At 47.2% G+C, this 12,874-nt stretch overlaps 1 protein-coding gene across 1 annotated transcript in view; it reads right to left on the reverse strand.

Annotated features, from left to right (window-relative positions):
- Nucleotides 1-3,064: 3,064 nt before the first annotated feature.
- Nucleotides 3,065-12,874, reverse strand: part of qars1 (glutaminyl-tRNA synthetase 1) — a 67,246-nt gene continuing 57,436 nt past the window's right edge. Inside the window, exons 22-24 of the mRNA XM_059943859.1 lie at nt 7,331-7,397; nt 5,280-5,405; nt 3,065-3,735 (exon numbers count right to left, since the gene is read on the reverse strand). Of these exons, the coding sequence (XP_059799842.1) occupies nt 3,685-3,735; nt 5,280-5,405; nt 7,331-7,397 (244 nt within the window). The 3' untranslated portion in view covers nt 3,065-3,684. The remainder of the gene's footprint in view (nt 3,736-5,279; nt 5,406-7,330; nt 7,398-12,874) is intronic.

Raw genomic sequence — 12,874 nt, forward strand, 5'->3', positions numbered from 1 at the left:
GAATTCTGTCCTGATGGAGCACTGCTGTGACATTTTCCCTGACTAGTAAACCACTCCCCCTCACTTTAATACCTCTCACTCTGTCACAACAGAACCCCAGAGTATTGAGCTGCCAGTCCTGCCCCTCCCTAATGGCTACATCACAATTCCAGGTGTTGATCCATACCTGGATCTCATCTGTCTTTCCTATGACCTTTTGATTCCTGACTTTTCTGAGGTCTTTCCAACAAATGCCTCCACAATTTCTCCACTATCTGCTCTGGCACACTGGCTCCCATTCTCCTGCAACTCTAGTTTAAACCCCACCGTGCAGCATTATCAAACCTTCCCACTGGTATCCTGGGTACCTGTCCGGCTTCTCATTCATTTAGCCTCATACATTGCAATGCTCACCCACCTCCAAACACAAAGGCCAACAGATCCTTTCCCAGGGAATCTGGAGTAATCATCTTCAATCCCATCACACTTACTCTTCCCTGACCCCCACTCCCCTCAGTCTTAGTGTACCTGTCTGAGGCCAAACCTCTGTGTGGGACTTAACTGAGGTGAGCATCCCTCACATACTGCAAAGGCAGACACACATCTCCAACAGTACCATGGCATCCATGTCAGTTATACAGCAGAGGAACAGGCACTTTAGCCCAACTCACATGTGCTGACCGAGATACCCATCCGGGTTAGTCCCATTTGGCCCAGATCCCTCGGAACCTATCCTAATATATATTTTTAATGTAATTGTACCTGCCTGAATACTTCCTCTGGCATTCCATAAACCTACCACTCCATACAAACAAGTTTCTCTTTAGGTCTCCTTTTAACCTTTTCCCTCCCAACTTAAACATTTGCTCTTTAGTTTTAATCTCCCTACCCTACCAACAAGACTGTTTTCTACCGGCAGAAAAGATCCAGAGATGCTGGATGAACTCAGTGGGTCAGGCAGCATCTATGGAAAGATGACAGAACAAGGCGGCAAGGGGAGGGGAAGGAGTAAAAGCTGACAGGTGAGAGGGAAGAGGACGACGGTGTAAGATGTAAGGTAGCCTGAAGAAGGAATACAACAGGAGAGGAGATTGGACCGTGGGAGAAAGGAAAGGAAGGATGTCAGAGTGAGGTAATAGGCAGGTGAGAAGCAGTGGGGAATTGAAAGGGGGGGGGAGGGAGGGTTTTCTATCTACCCTTTCTTTGCCCCTCGTGATGTTATAAACCTCTACAAGGTCAACCCTCAGTCTCCTTCCATTCAAGGAAAACAGTCCCAGCTTGTCCAGTCTCTCCTCTTAACTCCAGTCCCAGTGACATTTATGAATATTTCCTGCACCCTCTTCATCTTTCCTGTGGTGTCTGCACACAATGCTCCATGTAAAGCCTGATCAATACAGTACAACTGCAACATCACACATCACCGCTTCACTCAATGCCTCTTGCTAGTGAAGGTAAGGCTTCTTCACAACCTTAACTACCTGTGTCACCACTTTTGGTGTACCCCAAGCTCTGTTCTCTAATATTCCCCAGGGCTCTGTTGTTTACTGTGCAAGTCCTGGCTTGGTTAACTTTCCAGACTCAGAGTTAAAATCTATCTTCCATTCCTTGGCCCAATTTCCCAATTGTTCTCAATCCTGCTGTAATCAGACAGCCTCTTCACTGTCCAGCACACCTCCAGTTTAGATGCCAAAGTCCTCATCTAGGCTTCTGTTATCTGTAAATGTTTCAGTCTCCTGGCTGGATCCTCATGCACAGCCACAGTTCAGTCCCAGGCACCCATCACACATGCAGATCTGTACAGGTTTCCATTGCTCTTACTCTCCCTGTGGTCTACTACTTCCCTGTATCACCACCCTCCTGCTACTCTTTCAACCCAAGTTACTGCACTTTCCAGTAAATGTCTCCTCCACTGGCCAGCTCCATCACCTGCTGTCTGCACCTCCGTGACAGTCAGTGCTGACGGTTCCTCGCCATGTTGGGCATTAAAGTTAGTTTATAAATACACCCTGTCAATGGTGAAGATTGTGTTTCGCACATACTCTTGTGATGTAGCAGGTGACCACTAGGCCATAAAGGGGGCCCCATATTGAAGAAAGGGTGTGCTGGCATTGGAGCAGGTCCTGAAGAGGTTCATAATGATTTCAGGACTAAAAGGATTAATGTTCAATAGCTCTGGGCTTGTACTCACAGGAATTTAGAAGAATGAGGGAGAAATCTCATTGAGACCTACTGAATGTTGAAAAGTCTAGAGAGAGTGGACATGGAAAGGATGTTTCCAATAGTGAAGAGTCTATGACAAGAGGGCACAATCTCAGAACAGAACAGATGAGGAGGAATTTCTTTAGCTACAGGGTGGTGAATCTGTAGAATTCATTGCTACAGACAGCTATGGAAGCCAAATCATTGGGTATATTTAAAGTGGATCTTGATAGGCTCTTGATCAGTCAGGGCGTCAAAGATTATTGGGAGAAGGCAGGAGAATGGGGTTGAGAGGGATAACAAATCAGCCATGATGGAATGGTAGAGCAGACTTCAATGGCCAAATCGCCCATTCTGCTCATGTGGCTTATGGTGTTATCACGTCCATGCTGGCTCTGACAGCAATGCCAGCAGTGTTTCTCCACATACATTCCCAATCCAGATTCTTCCACCACCATCTACACCCAGGGGGCAGTTTACAGCAGTTGATTAACTCATTAACCTGCATAGTGTTGGATGTAGGAGGAAGCTGAAGGATCTGGATGAAACCTACAGTTACAGGGAAACCTCCGCAGAGAGTGCCGGAGGTTGAGATTGAAGCGCTGCTCCACTGTGCTGCCCTAATCCTGAGGCTGGGTTTCTGCAGAAGCACACCAACAGCAGGGCAGGGAAGTTACTCCAGTGTACTTCAAGCCAGGAGCCTGTCCTGAAGCTGTCTACTGACTGCATGATGACAGCCACTGTTCGAACCTCTCTGGTGGGGAGGGAGGGGAGTACTCCCACAGCATTGAGCCAGTTCAGTGGAGGAGGGGGGCTCGCACAGTATTAGGTGCAGCACCTGTGACTTTGGGAAACAGGAACTCTGGAATTCCACAACGACAAGGGAGGGGCTCCAAAAATCATTGCTTTATTTTTGCAAACCAGACATCAAACATCAACTGTTGCAAGAAATTTGAGCTAAACAGTGGTAGTGGGAGAGAGGGTGAGGGGCATGGCAACAGCCAAGGAGGGGGTGTCACTTGGTGGGGGGGGGGGGAGGGATGGGCTGAGCTGGGAAAAGGAGTGCAAATCAGTTAGCAGGTTACCGTGGTGTTTCCACACTAGAGCTAGATGACCTCTGACATGGCCCATCTCACCCACACCAGCTTCTTCCCATCCGAGATCATAAAACACTCCTCCTCCCCGTATAGCAGGTCCCCTTGCACCCTCTCCCCTCCCCCCCAGCTTTCTGGGGCACAGCTGGTCACTGTGAGGGTCCACCTTCCTGCTGCTTGATCTTCTGGACAGTTACCCAGATCAATCGATCAATTGGAGGGCTCCAAGTCAAAAGAGTGTAGATGGCGTACAGAGGACTGCAGGGAAATTCTTCGCTGCCTCAGCTGATCTCCTGCAGTCTCATGTCAAGTTTATTACTGTGATGATTCAAGGGGCAAGAAGCAACAGAATCTCCTTTGGTCAGAAGCTGCAGCGTGGTGTAGGTGTGGGTGTGGGTCTGCACAGCTCAGCTCACATCTTTCCAGGATCCTCCTTCAGCGTCACAGTTCTGTTGAACACCAACTGCAGAGGAAAAGCAAGAAACTCTGGCACCAATATTAGGGAACAGCCTGCCTAACTCAGTGTGGTGTGGATGAACAAAGAGGCTTTAGTTGTCAAGTGTACAATGAAGCATACAGTGCAATGTGTTGTTTGCAACAACCACCAACATCGTCTGAGGAATGTGATGGGGGCAGTCTGCAAGAGTTGCCATGCTTCCAGTGCCGATATAGCACGCCTACAATTTACTAACCCTAACCGGTATATGGTTTTAGAACGTGGGAGAAACTGGGAAAAACCCACGTGGTCAAGATGAGAATGTACAAACTCCTTACAGACAGTGGCAGGAATTGAACCTGTGTCACTGGCTCTGTAAAGTGTTACATGAACTGCTACGCTACCATGCTGTATGCAAGTGAAGGGTTACCATGGCACTCCTTCACCACTGGAGCAGTATGCACCCACTATAAACCCTCCTGCAGCAACTCTCCCAGTTCCAACGTCTCCTCCCAAACCCACCATCTCTCCCACCATTACAGGGTCTGATCTGATCTCTGAAATCCCTTCCCCACTAGCACCATGGGAGCATTTTCCTCTGGGGGGGGGGGGGGAATTAGGGATGAGCGATAAATGCTGGCATTACTGGTGGCGACCAGACCCAGAATGCATCAAATAGAAGGCAGAGAAGGTGCCAGAACGACGACTTACTGGGTGTGAGGAGGGGTCAGGCTAAGAAAGGTAGGGAGTTCCTGTTTAGCCTGAACTAGCCCTTTAGGGAAGATATTTACTTCTGGTCAAAATGGCTCCAAGCTGTGATGTCTAGATTCAAGGCTCAGACATATTTAAAAAAGAAAGGTTTGTAGGGATGGTTTTGGGGACAGCAGAGGGAGTTAGAGGACAGATTAGGATGTAGGGGACAGATGAAGGGAGTTAAGAGATTGGCTCAGTAAATGAGGAGTGTAAGGCAGGTGCCTCAGTCCAGGTTGAAGTGCGCTGTGGTAGAGACCAGTGAGAAGATGTCAAGCCTCGTGGATGAGAGCTGATGGCCATCTCCTCCAGGTTGGCCATCTCCCTGCCTGAATTCAGCATTACAGCTCCGTGGCTGCTGAGTTGCTAAACTGAGGCTCTGTATCTGTGAGTACAGATCAGCAACCAGAGGTCATCTGTCCTGGGGCTGAGAGAGAGTGAGTGGGTAAATTGGAGGCACAGATGTGACCTGCCCCAGGGGCGGGAGAGAAACAGAGACAGAGAAAAGATGGTTTGTTTTGATGTTGTTTGTGTTGTTCTGCCAAGCACTGTGGGCAATCAGTGTTGGTACTAGAATGTATGACAACATTTGCAGGCTGTCCCCAGCACACCTATAAGGGTGTTTGTCATAACTGTAGCTTTTGATTTAATGATAAGCAAATTAATCTGAATGGTTCACAGTTCTTCCTCAGAGCACAGTGTTGGGGTGGAGGGATTGGAATGTGATAACGAGGGTGATTTGGTGTGGGTGGTGCACCCACCATCAACACCCCTCACCAATACACAAATACACAGCACACTGGGATCATCATTGCACTCACCTTCTGCTCAGTGCTGTCCGGATCCACAGAGAAATAACCAACGCGCTCAAACTGGAACTTATCAAACGTATTGGCATTTTTCACCGAAACATCTACCAACGCATTGGGGATCTCCTGCAAGGAGTTCTGGGAAGAGATGAAGAAGATTGTCATATTGAATAATGAGAGGCACACTTCATAAACTAGGCAAAGCAATATCAGGTGGGACTTAATCCGGCCAAGTACAAGCTGTTGTTTGGGGAGGAGACTCACACAAGGAATGATGGGGTCCTATTTGGCGGCACAGGAACACAGGTGGTGAAGGCTATACTTGGGATCCTCCTGACTGCAGGTCTGTGAGCAGCAATGGGGGCTGCTGCTCGTCTGTGGTGCCTATGCAGGGAACAATGGTGGGGCTGCTGCAGGTGTATGAGCTGTGGTTTTGCGTAGGGAACAGTAATGGGACTGCTGCTGTTTGCAGTGCAAATCTTGGTTGGTTGATTCGCAAGATTGCAGAAGACAAAAATTTGCAGTTGTGGAGGTTGACAAGGGATTCAGCAGAATATGGAACAGCTGGAAGTGTGTGCAGAGAAATGGCCAATAAGAGTTTATTTTGGACAAATGTCAGGTGTTGCACTTCAGGTTGTCAAATGCAAGAGGAAAGTGGCAAGACCCTCAGGAGCACTGATGTACAAAGGGATCTTGGAGTGCAAGTCCACATCTCCCTGAAAGGGGCAACACAAGGAAACAGGGTGGTGGAGGCACACATATGTCAGTTTGGGCTTTGAGTATAAAAGTTGGGAAGTCACAGTGTAGCTGGACAAAACTTTGGTTAGGCCACTTCTGAGTGCAGTTCTGGTCTCCTAATTACAGGACAGATAAGACCTTGGAGAGGGTGCAGAAGAGGCTCACCAGCATAGAACTAAATGAATCCTTTTTGCCTGCACAAGGCCCATATTCCTCACTCTCTGCACAACCATGTGCCTATCTAAGAGCCTCTATCAGATCTGCCTACAGCACCACTCCAGGCAGCACATTCAAGGGACCCAGCACTCTGTAAAAGACTTGCTCCTCACATTTTAAAATCTTATTTCGATTTCAAGATATATCACAGAACCAGCGAGCCAAACCACCCAGTAAACCACCTATAACCCAAGACCAATCGCAGGGCAATTTACAGTGACTAATTAACCTACAAACTGGTACATCTTTGAAATATTGGAGGAAATTAGAGCATCCAGAAGAAACGCATACATTCATGGAAGGTCATACAAATTCCTTACAAGAGGACACTGGAATTGAACTCCAACACTCCAAGTTGTATAGCGTCATGTTAACTGCCATGCTACCGTGTCACCATATCTTCTTTGACTGGGAAAGGAATGTCTCAAGTGGGTTATGTTCTGAGACTGAGCAGAGGCACCTTTCGGTTGGGAACATTTACATGTCCTGGATGACAGTGACATGCCTTGTGTCCACCGAATCAACAACTGTATTTAGTATGCTGGGGGCAGGGTCACACAGTTAAAGATAAAGTCTTTCCCAAGCCTTATAGGCTCATCAGGCCGGTGCTTATGCCAGTTTCTGTGGTGTACAGCGATTAAGAGTACGAGACTCCACCCCCCCCCACCCCCAGATAGGACGCCAGTCTATCGCGAGGTTAACCCCCAGCATTTTTTATGGGTGGACTGGAGCAACGTGTGGTTAAGTGCCTTGCTCAAGGACACGCTGCTTTGGCTGGGGCTTGAACTCACGACCTTCCGATCGCTAGCCCAATGTCTTAACCACTTGGACACATGTCACTCAGACAAGTCTCAAAGGACTTTTTAAATGGACATTTGTCACAAAGCAGCTCATGGGATCTTCCTGTGTGCAGTGCTGCCACATTAACTGGTACAACTTGTGTGACTCACTCCTCCAGAGAGAGGGGCAGCAGACTCCTTCCTCAGTCACACCTGCAAAATATCAGCCACTCTTCAGCCTGTGGAGATGGGTTCATTCCTGGAAATGCTAACCCCACCCCTCTCTCAGTGATCAGGGCATAGTCTTCATGTTTCAGGTGCAATACTCACTGGGTTAATGTCTGACAGGAAGCCACCGGGCACCTCACTTGTGTCCTCAGGACATTTATGGAGGAATCTGCAAAATGAGACATCAGGTCAAGGCATCAACCCCACCAAAACCCTCAGACCCCCAACCTGAAAAATCCTCCTAAACTCTGAGAAACCCTCCAAAACCTCAACTCTGAGAAATCCTCTCAGAACCGCACTCCCTCTCAAAACTGACCCCATTCTGAGAAACCCTCCCTTTGCAAATCAGCCACCCTCAGGAAACCACCTAAAACCTACTAAATGAGTAGGTTCCTGTGGTTAACACACCATTGGGTGTAGGTACAGTCACCTGACCCACTGTATAACTCCAACCTCCAACCATAATGCTTCACAGCAAGGCCATGGAAGTTTCCAGAACAACTACTTTTCAACCACTTGGTTCTTGAACAAACTGCCAAAAGAGTAACCTCTAGCTCAGTTTAGCAAAACTAGCACCATATTAATCACTTTGCACTAACTTCAACATTTTTTGTTGTAATTGGTGCTTCTGTAAAATTTCTAGTATACAGTGGTGCTAGAAAGTTTGTGAACCTGTAGGATTTTCAATTTCTGCATAAATATGACCTAAAATGTGATCAGATCTTCACGCAAATCCTAAAACTTGATAAAGAGAACCCAATTACATAAATAACAGAAAAACATCATATTTGATTATTTATTTATTTATTGGGAAATGATCCAATATTACATGCATTTGTTGGAAAAAGTATGTGAACCTCTGGGGTAAAGCTTTTTACAAAAGCTATCTGGAGTCAGGTGTTGCAATCAATGCGATGATATTGGAAGTGTGGGTTATAGAGGTGCCCTACCCGATATTAAAAAAAACACAGTAAGTCAGGTTACCGATGGAGCCTTCTCAAGAAATATCTGTTCACATGTACCATGTTTCCATCAAAACACTTTCAGAGGACCTTAGAAGAATTGTAGAGATGCATGAAGTTGGAAATTGTGTGCAGTTTTGGTCACTGAATTACAGGAAGGACATTAATATGGTGGAAAGAGTGCAGAGAAGGTTTACAAGGATGTTGCCGGGACTTGAGAAACTGAGTTACAGAGAAAGGTTGAATAGATTAGACTTTACTCCCTGGCGCGTTGAAGAATGAGGGGAGATTTGATAGAGGTATATAAAATTATGATGGGTATAGATAGAGTGAATGCAAGCAGGCTTTTTCCACTGAGGCTAGGGGAGAAAAAAACCCAGGGGACATGGGTTAAGGGTGAAGGGGGAAAAGTTGAAAGGGAACATTGACTGGGGGGGGGGGGGGGCTTCTTCACAGAGAGTGGCAGGTGTGTGGAATGAGCTGCCAGATGAAGTGGTAAATGAGGGCTCACTTTTAACATTTAAGAAAAACTTGAACAGGTATATGGATGAGAGGTGTATGGAGGGATATGGTTCAGGTGCAGGTCAGTGGGACTAGGCAAAAAAATAGTTCAGTACAGCCAAGAAGGGCCAAAAGGCCTGTTTCTGTGCTGTAATGTTCTACGGAAAAGGATACAAAAGCATTTCTAAAGCCCTAAGTGTTCATCAGTCCACAGTAAGAAATTGTCTACAAATGGAGCAAGCTCAGTATTGTTGCTACTCTCCCTATGAGTGGGCATCCTGCAAAGATCACATCAAGAGCGCAATGTGCAATGCTGAAGGAGATGAAAAGAACCCAAGGGTAACAGCAAAAGACCTGCAGATATTTCTAGAACTTGCTAAAGTCTCTGTTCATATGTCCACTGTAAGAAAAATCAATGGTGTTCATGGGAGGATGCCACAGAGGAAACCACTGCTCTCCCAAAAAAAACCATTGCTGCACGTCTCAAGTTTGTAAAAGAGCACCTGGATGTTCTACAACCTTCTGGGACAATGCTCTGTGGACAGATGATACAAAAGTTGAACCTTTTGAAAGTGGCCAGGGAGTGAGTGGGCCAGTGAAGGAGTGGAGATTTGAGGCTTTGACTCGAGAGGCTTCAACGAGAAGAGGCGGAGGATGAGTTTGTTCCCAGTTAGTCTTTACAATGCCTCCTGAGATGCTGATGTGCCTCTCCTGTGAGATGTGGCAGTCTTGGGGAAACTCCCCTCTCCCGTAGAGTCACATCTACCAGAAGTGCTTGCGGCTGGGCGATCTGGAAGACCGTGTGAGGAATCTGGAGCAGCAGCTGGATGACCTTCGACTATAAGGGAGAATGAGGCAGTCATAGATGAGAGCTACAGGGAGCAGGTTGTTAGGTGACAGTCCAAGGGGAGAAAGCAAAGGAGAGTAGACAAGTAGTGCAGAGCTCCCCTGTAACCATTCCCCCGAATAATAAGTTTACCGTCCTGGATGCTGTTGGCGAGGACGACCGACGAGATGTGAGCCACGGTGGCAGGGCCTCTGGCACTGAGTCTGACCCTGTGGTGCAGAAGGGTGGGACAGAGAAGAGGAGAGCTGTTGTCACTGGAGACTCTAGTCAGGGGAGCAGACAGTAGATTTTGTGGACGTGAGAAGGACACTCGCATGGTTTGTTGCCTCCTGGGTGCCAGGGTCCGGGATGTCTCTGACCGGGTGCATGACCGGTTATGAGCAGGAAAGCAACCAGAAGTCATGATACATGTTGGTACCAGCGACATAGGCAGGAAGAGGGATGAGGTCCTGAAGTGTGAGTTTCGGGAACTAGGCAGAAGGCTGAAGAACAGGACCTCAAGGGTGGCGTTCTCAGGATTGCTGCCAGTGCTACGTGATAGTAAGAATTGGAGGAGATGGCAGTTGAATGCGTGGCTGAGGAGTTGGTGCAAGGCGCAGGGTTTTAGATTTTTGGATCATTGGGATCTCTTCTGGGGAAGGTGGGACCTGTACAGATTGGATGGGTTGCACCTGAACTCGAGGGGGCAGCAATATCCTTGCAGATAGGTTTGCTAGCATGGTTCAGGAGGGTTTAAACTAATTTGCAAGGGGGATGGGACTCAGAGCGATAGAGCAGTGAAAAAAGTGCATGGAGTAAAGCCAGATGTAACATACAGAGAGGCTTTGATGAAAAAGAAGCAGAATAAAGGGTGTAAAGATAATAAGGTAGAAGGGCTAAAGTGTGTGTACTTCAATGCAAGAAGCATCAGGAACAAAGGTGATGAACTGAGAGCTTGGATACACACATGGAATTATGATGTAGTGGCCATTACAGAGACTTGGCTGGCACCAGGGCAGGAATGGATTCTCAATATTCCTGGATTTCAGTGCTTTAAGAGGGATGGGGGGGCGGGGAAGGGGAGGAGGGGTGGCATTACTAGTCAGGGATACTATTACAGCTGCAGAAAGGGTGGATAATGTCGCAGGATCGCAGGATCCTCTTTTGAGTCAGTATGGGTAGAAGTCAGGAACAGGAAGGGAGAAGTTACTCTACTGGGGGTATTCTACAGGCCCCCTGGTAGCAGCAGAGATACCGAGGAGCAGATTGGGAGGCAGATTTTGGAAAGGTGCAAAAATAACAGGGTTGTTATCATGGGTGACTTTAACTTCCCCAGTATTGATTGGCACTTGATTAGTTCCAAGGGTTTAGATGGGGCAGAGTTTGTTAAGAGTGTCCAGGATGGATTCCTGTCACAGTATGTTGGAAGGCCGACTAGGGGGAATGCCATACTAGATCTAGTATTAGGTAATGAACCGGGTCAGATCACAGATCTGTCAGTGGGTGAGCATCTGGGGGACAGTGATCACCACTCCCTGGCCTTTAGCATTATCATGGAAAAGGATAAAATCAGAGAGGACAGGAAAATTTTTAATTGGGGAAGGGCAAATTATGAGGCTATAAGGCTAGAACTTGCTGGTGTGAATTGGGATGTTTTCACAGGGAAATGTACTATGGACATGTGGTCGAAGTTTAAGGATTTTTTGCAGGATGTTAGGGATAAATTTGTCCCGGTGAGGAAGATAAAGAATGATAGGATGAAGGAACCATGGGTGACAAGTGAAGTGGAAAATCTAGTCAGGTGGAAGAAGGCAGCATACATGAGGTTTAGGAAACAAGGATCAGATAGGTCTATTGAGGAATATAAGGTAGCAAGAAAGGAGCTTAAGAAGGGGCTGAGAAGAGCAAGAAGGGAGCATGAGAAGGCCTTGGCAAATAGGGTAAAGGAAAACCCCAAAGGCATTCTTTAATTATGTGAAGAACAAAAGGATGACAGGAGTAAAGGTAGGACCGATTAGAGATAAAAGTGGGAAGATGTGCCTGGAGGCTGTGGAAGTGAGCGAGGTCCTCAATGAATACTTCTCTTTGGTATTCACCAATGAGAGGGAACTTGATGACGGTGAGGACAATATGAGTGAGGTTGATGTTCTGGAGCATGTTGATATTAAGGGAGAGGTGGTGTTGGAGTTGTTAAAATACATGAGGACGGACAAGTCCCCAGGGCCTGACGGAATATTTCCCAGGCTACTCCACGAGGTGAGGGAAGAGATTGCTAAGCCTCTGGCTAGGATCTTTATGTCCTTGTTGTCCACAGGAATGGTACCGGAGGATTGGAGGGAGGCGAATGTTGTCCCCTTGTTCAAAAAAGGCAGTAGGGATAGTCTGGGTAATTATAGTCCAGTGAGCCTTACGTCTGGTGGGAAAGCTGTTGGAAAAGATTCTTAGAGATGGGATCTACGTGCATTTAGAGAATCATGGTCTGATCAGGGACAGTCAGCATGGCTTTGTGAAGGGCAGATCGTGCCTAACAAGCCTGATTTGAGTTCTTTGAGGAGGTGACCAGGCATATAGATGAGGGTGGTGCAGTGGATGTGATCTACATGGATTTTAGTAAGGCATTTGACAAGGTTCCACACGGTAGGCTTATTCAGAAAGTCAGAAGGTATGGATCCAGGGAAGTTTGGCCAGGTGGATTCGGAATTGGCTTGCCTGCAGAAGGCAGAGGGTCGTGGTGGAGGGAGTACATTCAGATTGGAGGGTTGTGGCTAGTGGTGTCCCACAAGGATCTGTTCTGGGACGTCTACTTTTTGTGATTTTTATTAATGACCTGGATGTGGGGGTAGAACGGTGGGTTGGCAAGTTTGCAGATGACACAAAGGTTGGTGGTGTTGTAGATAGTGTAGAGGATTGTCAAAGATTGCAGAGAGACATTGATAGGATGCAGAAGTGGGCTGAGCAGTGGCAGATGGAGTTCAACCCGGAGAAGTGTGAGGTGGTACACTTTGGATGGACAAACTCCAAGGCAGAGTACAAAGTAAATGGCAGGATATTTGGTAGTGTGGAGGAGCAGAAGGATCTGGGGGTACATGTCCACAGATCCCTGAAAGTTGCTTCACAAGTAGATAGGGTAGTTAAGAAAGCTTATGGGGTGTTAGCTTTCATAAGTCGAGGGATAGAGTTTAAGAGACACGATGTAATGATGCAGCTCTATAAAACTCTAGTTAGGCCACACTTGGAGTACTGTGTCCAGTTCTGGTCGCCTCACTATAGGAAAGATTTGGAAGCATTGGAAAGGGTACAGAGGAGATTTACCAGGATGCAGCCTGGTTTAGAGAGTATGGATTATGATCAGAGATT

Source organism: Hypanus sabinus, chromosome 19 (genome assembly GCF_030144855.1).
Source record: "Hypanus sabinus isolate sHypSab1 chromosome 19, sHypSab1.hap1, whole genome shotgun sequence".
NCBI classification, from domain to species: domain Eukaryota; kingdom Metazoa; phylum Chordata; class Chondrichthyes; order Myliobatiformes; family Dasyatidae; genus Hypanus; species Hypanus sabinus.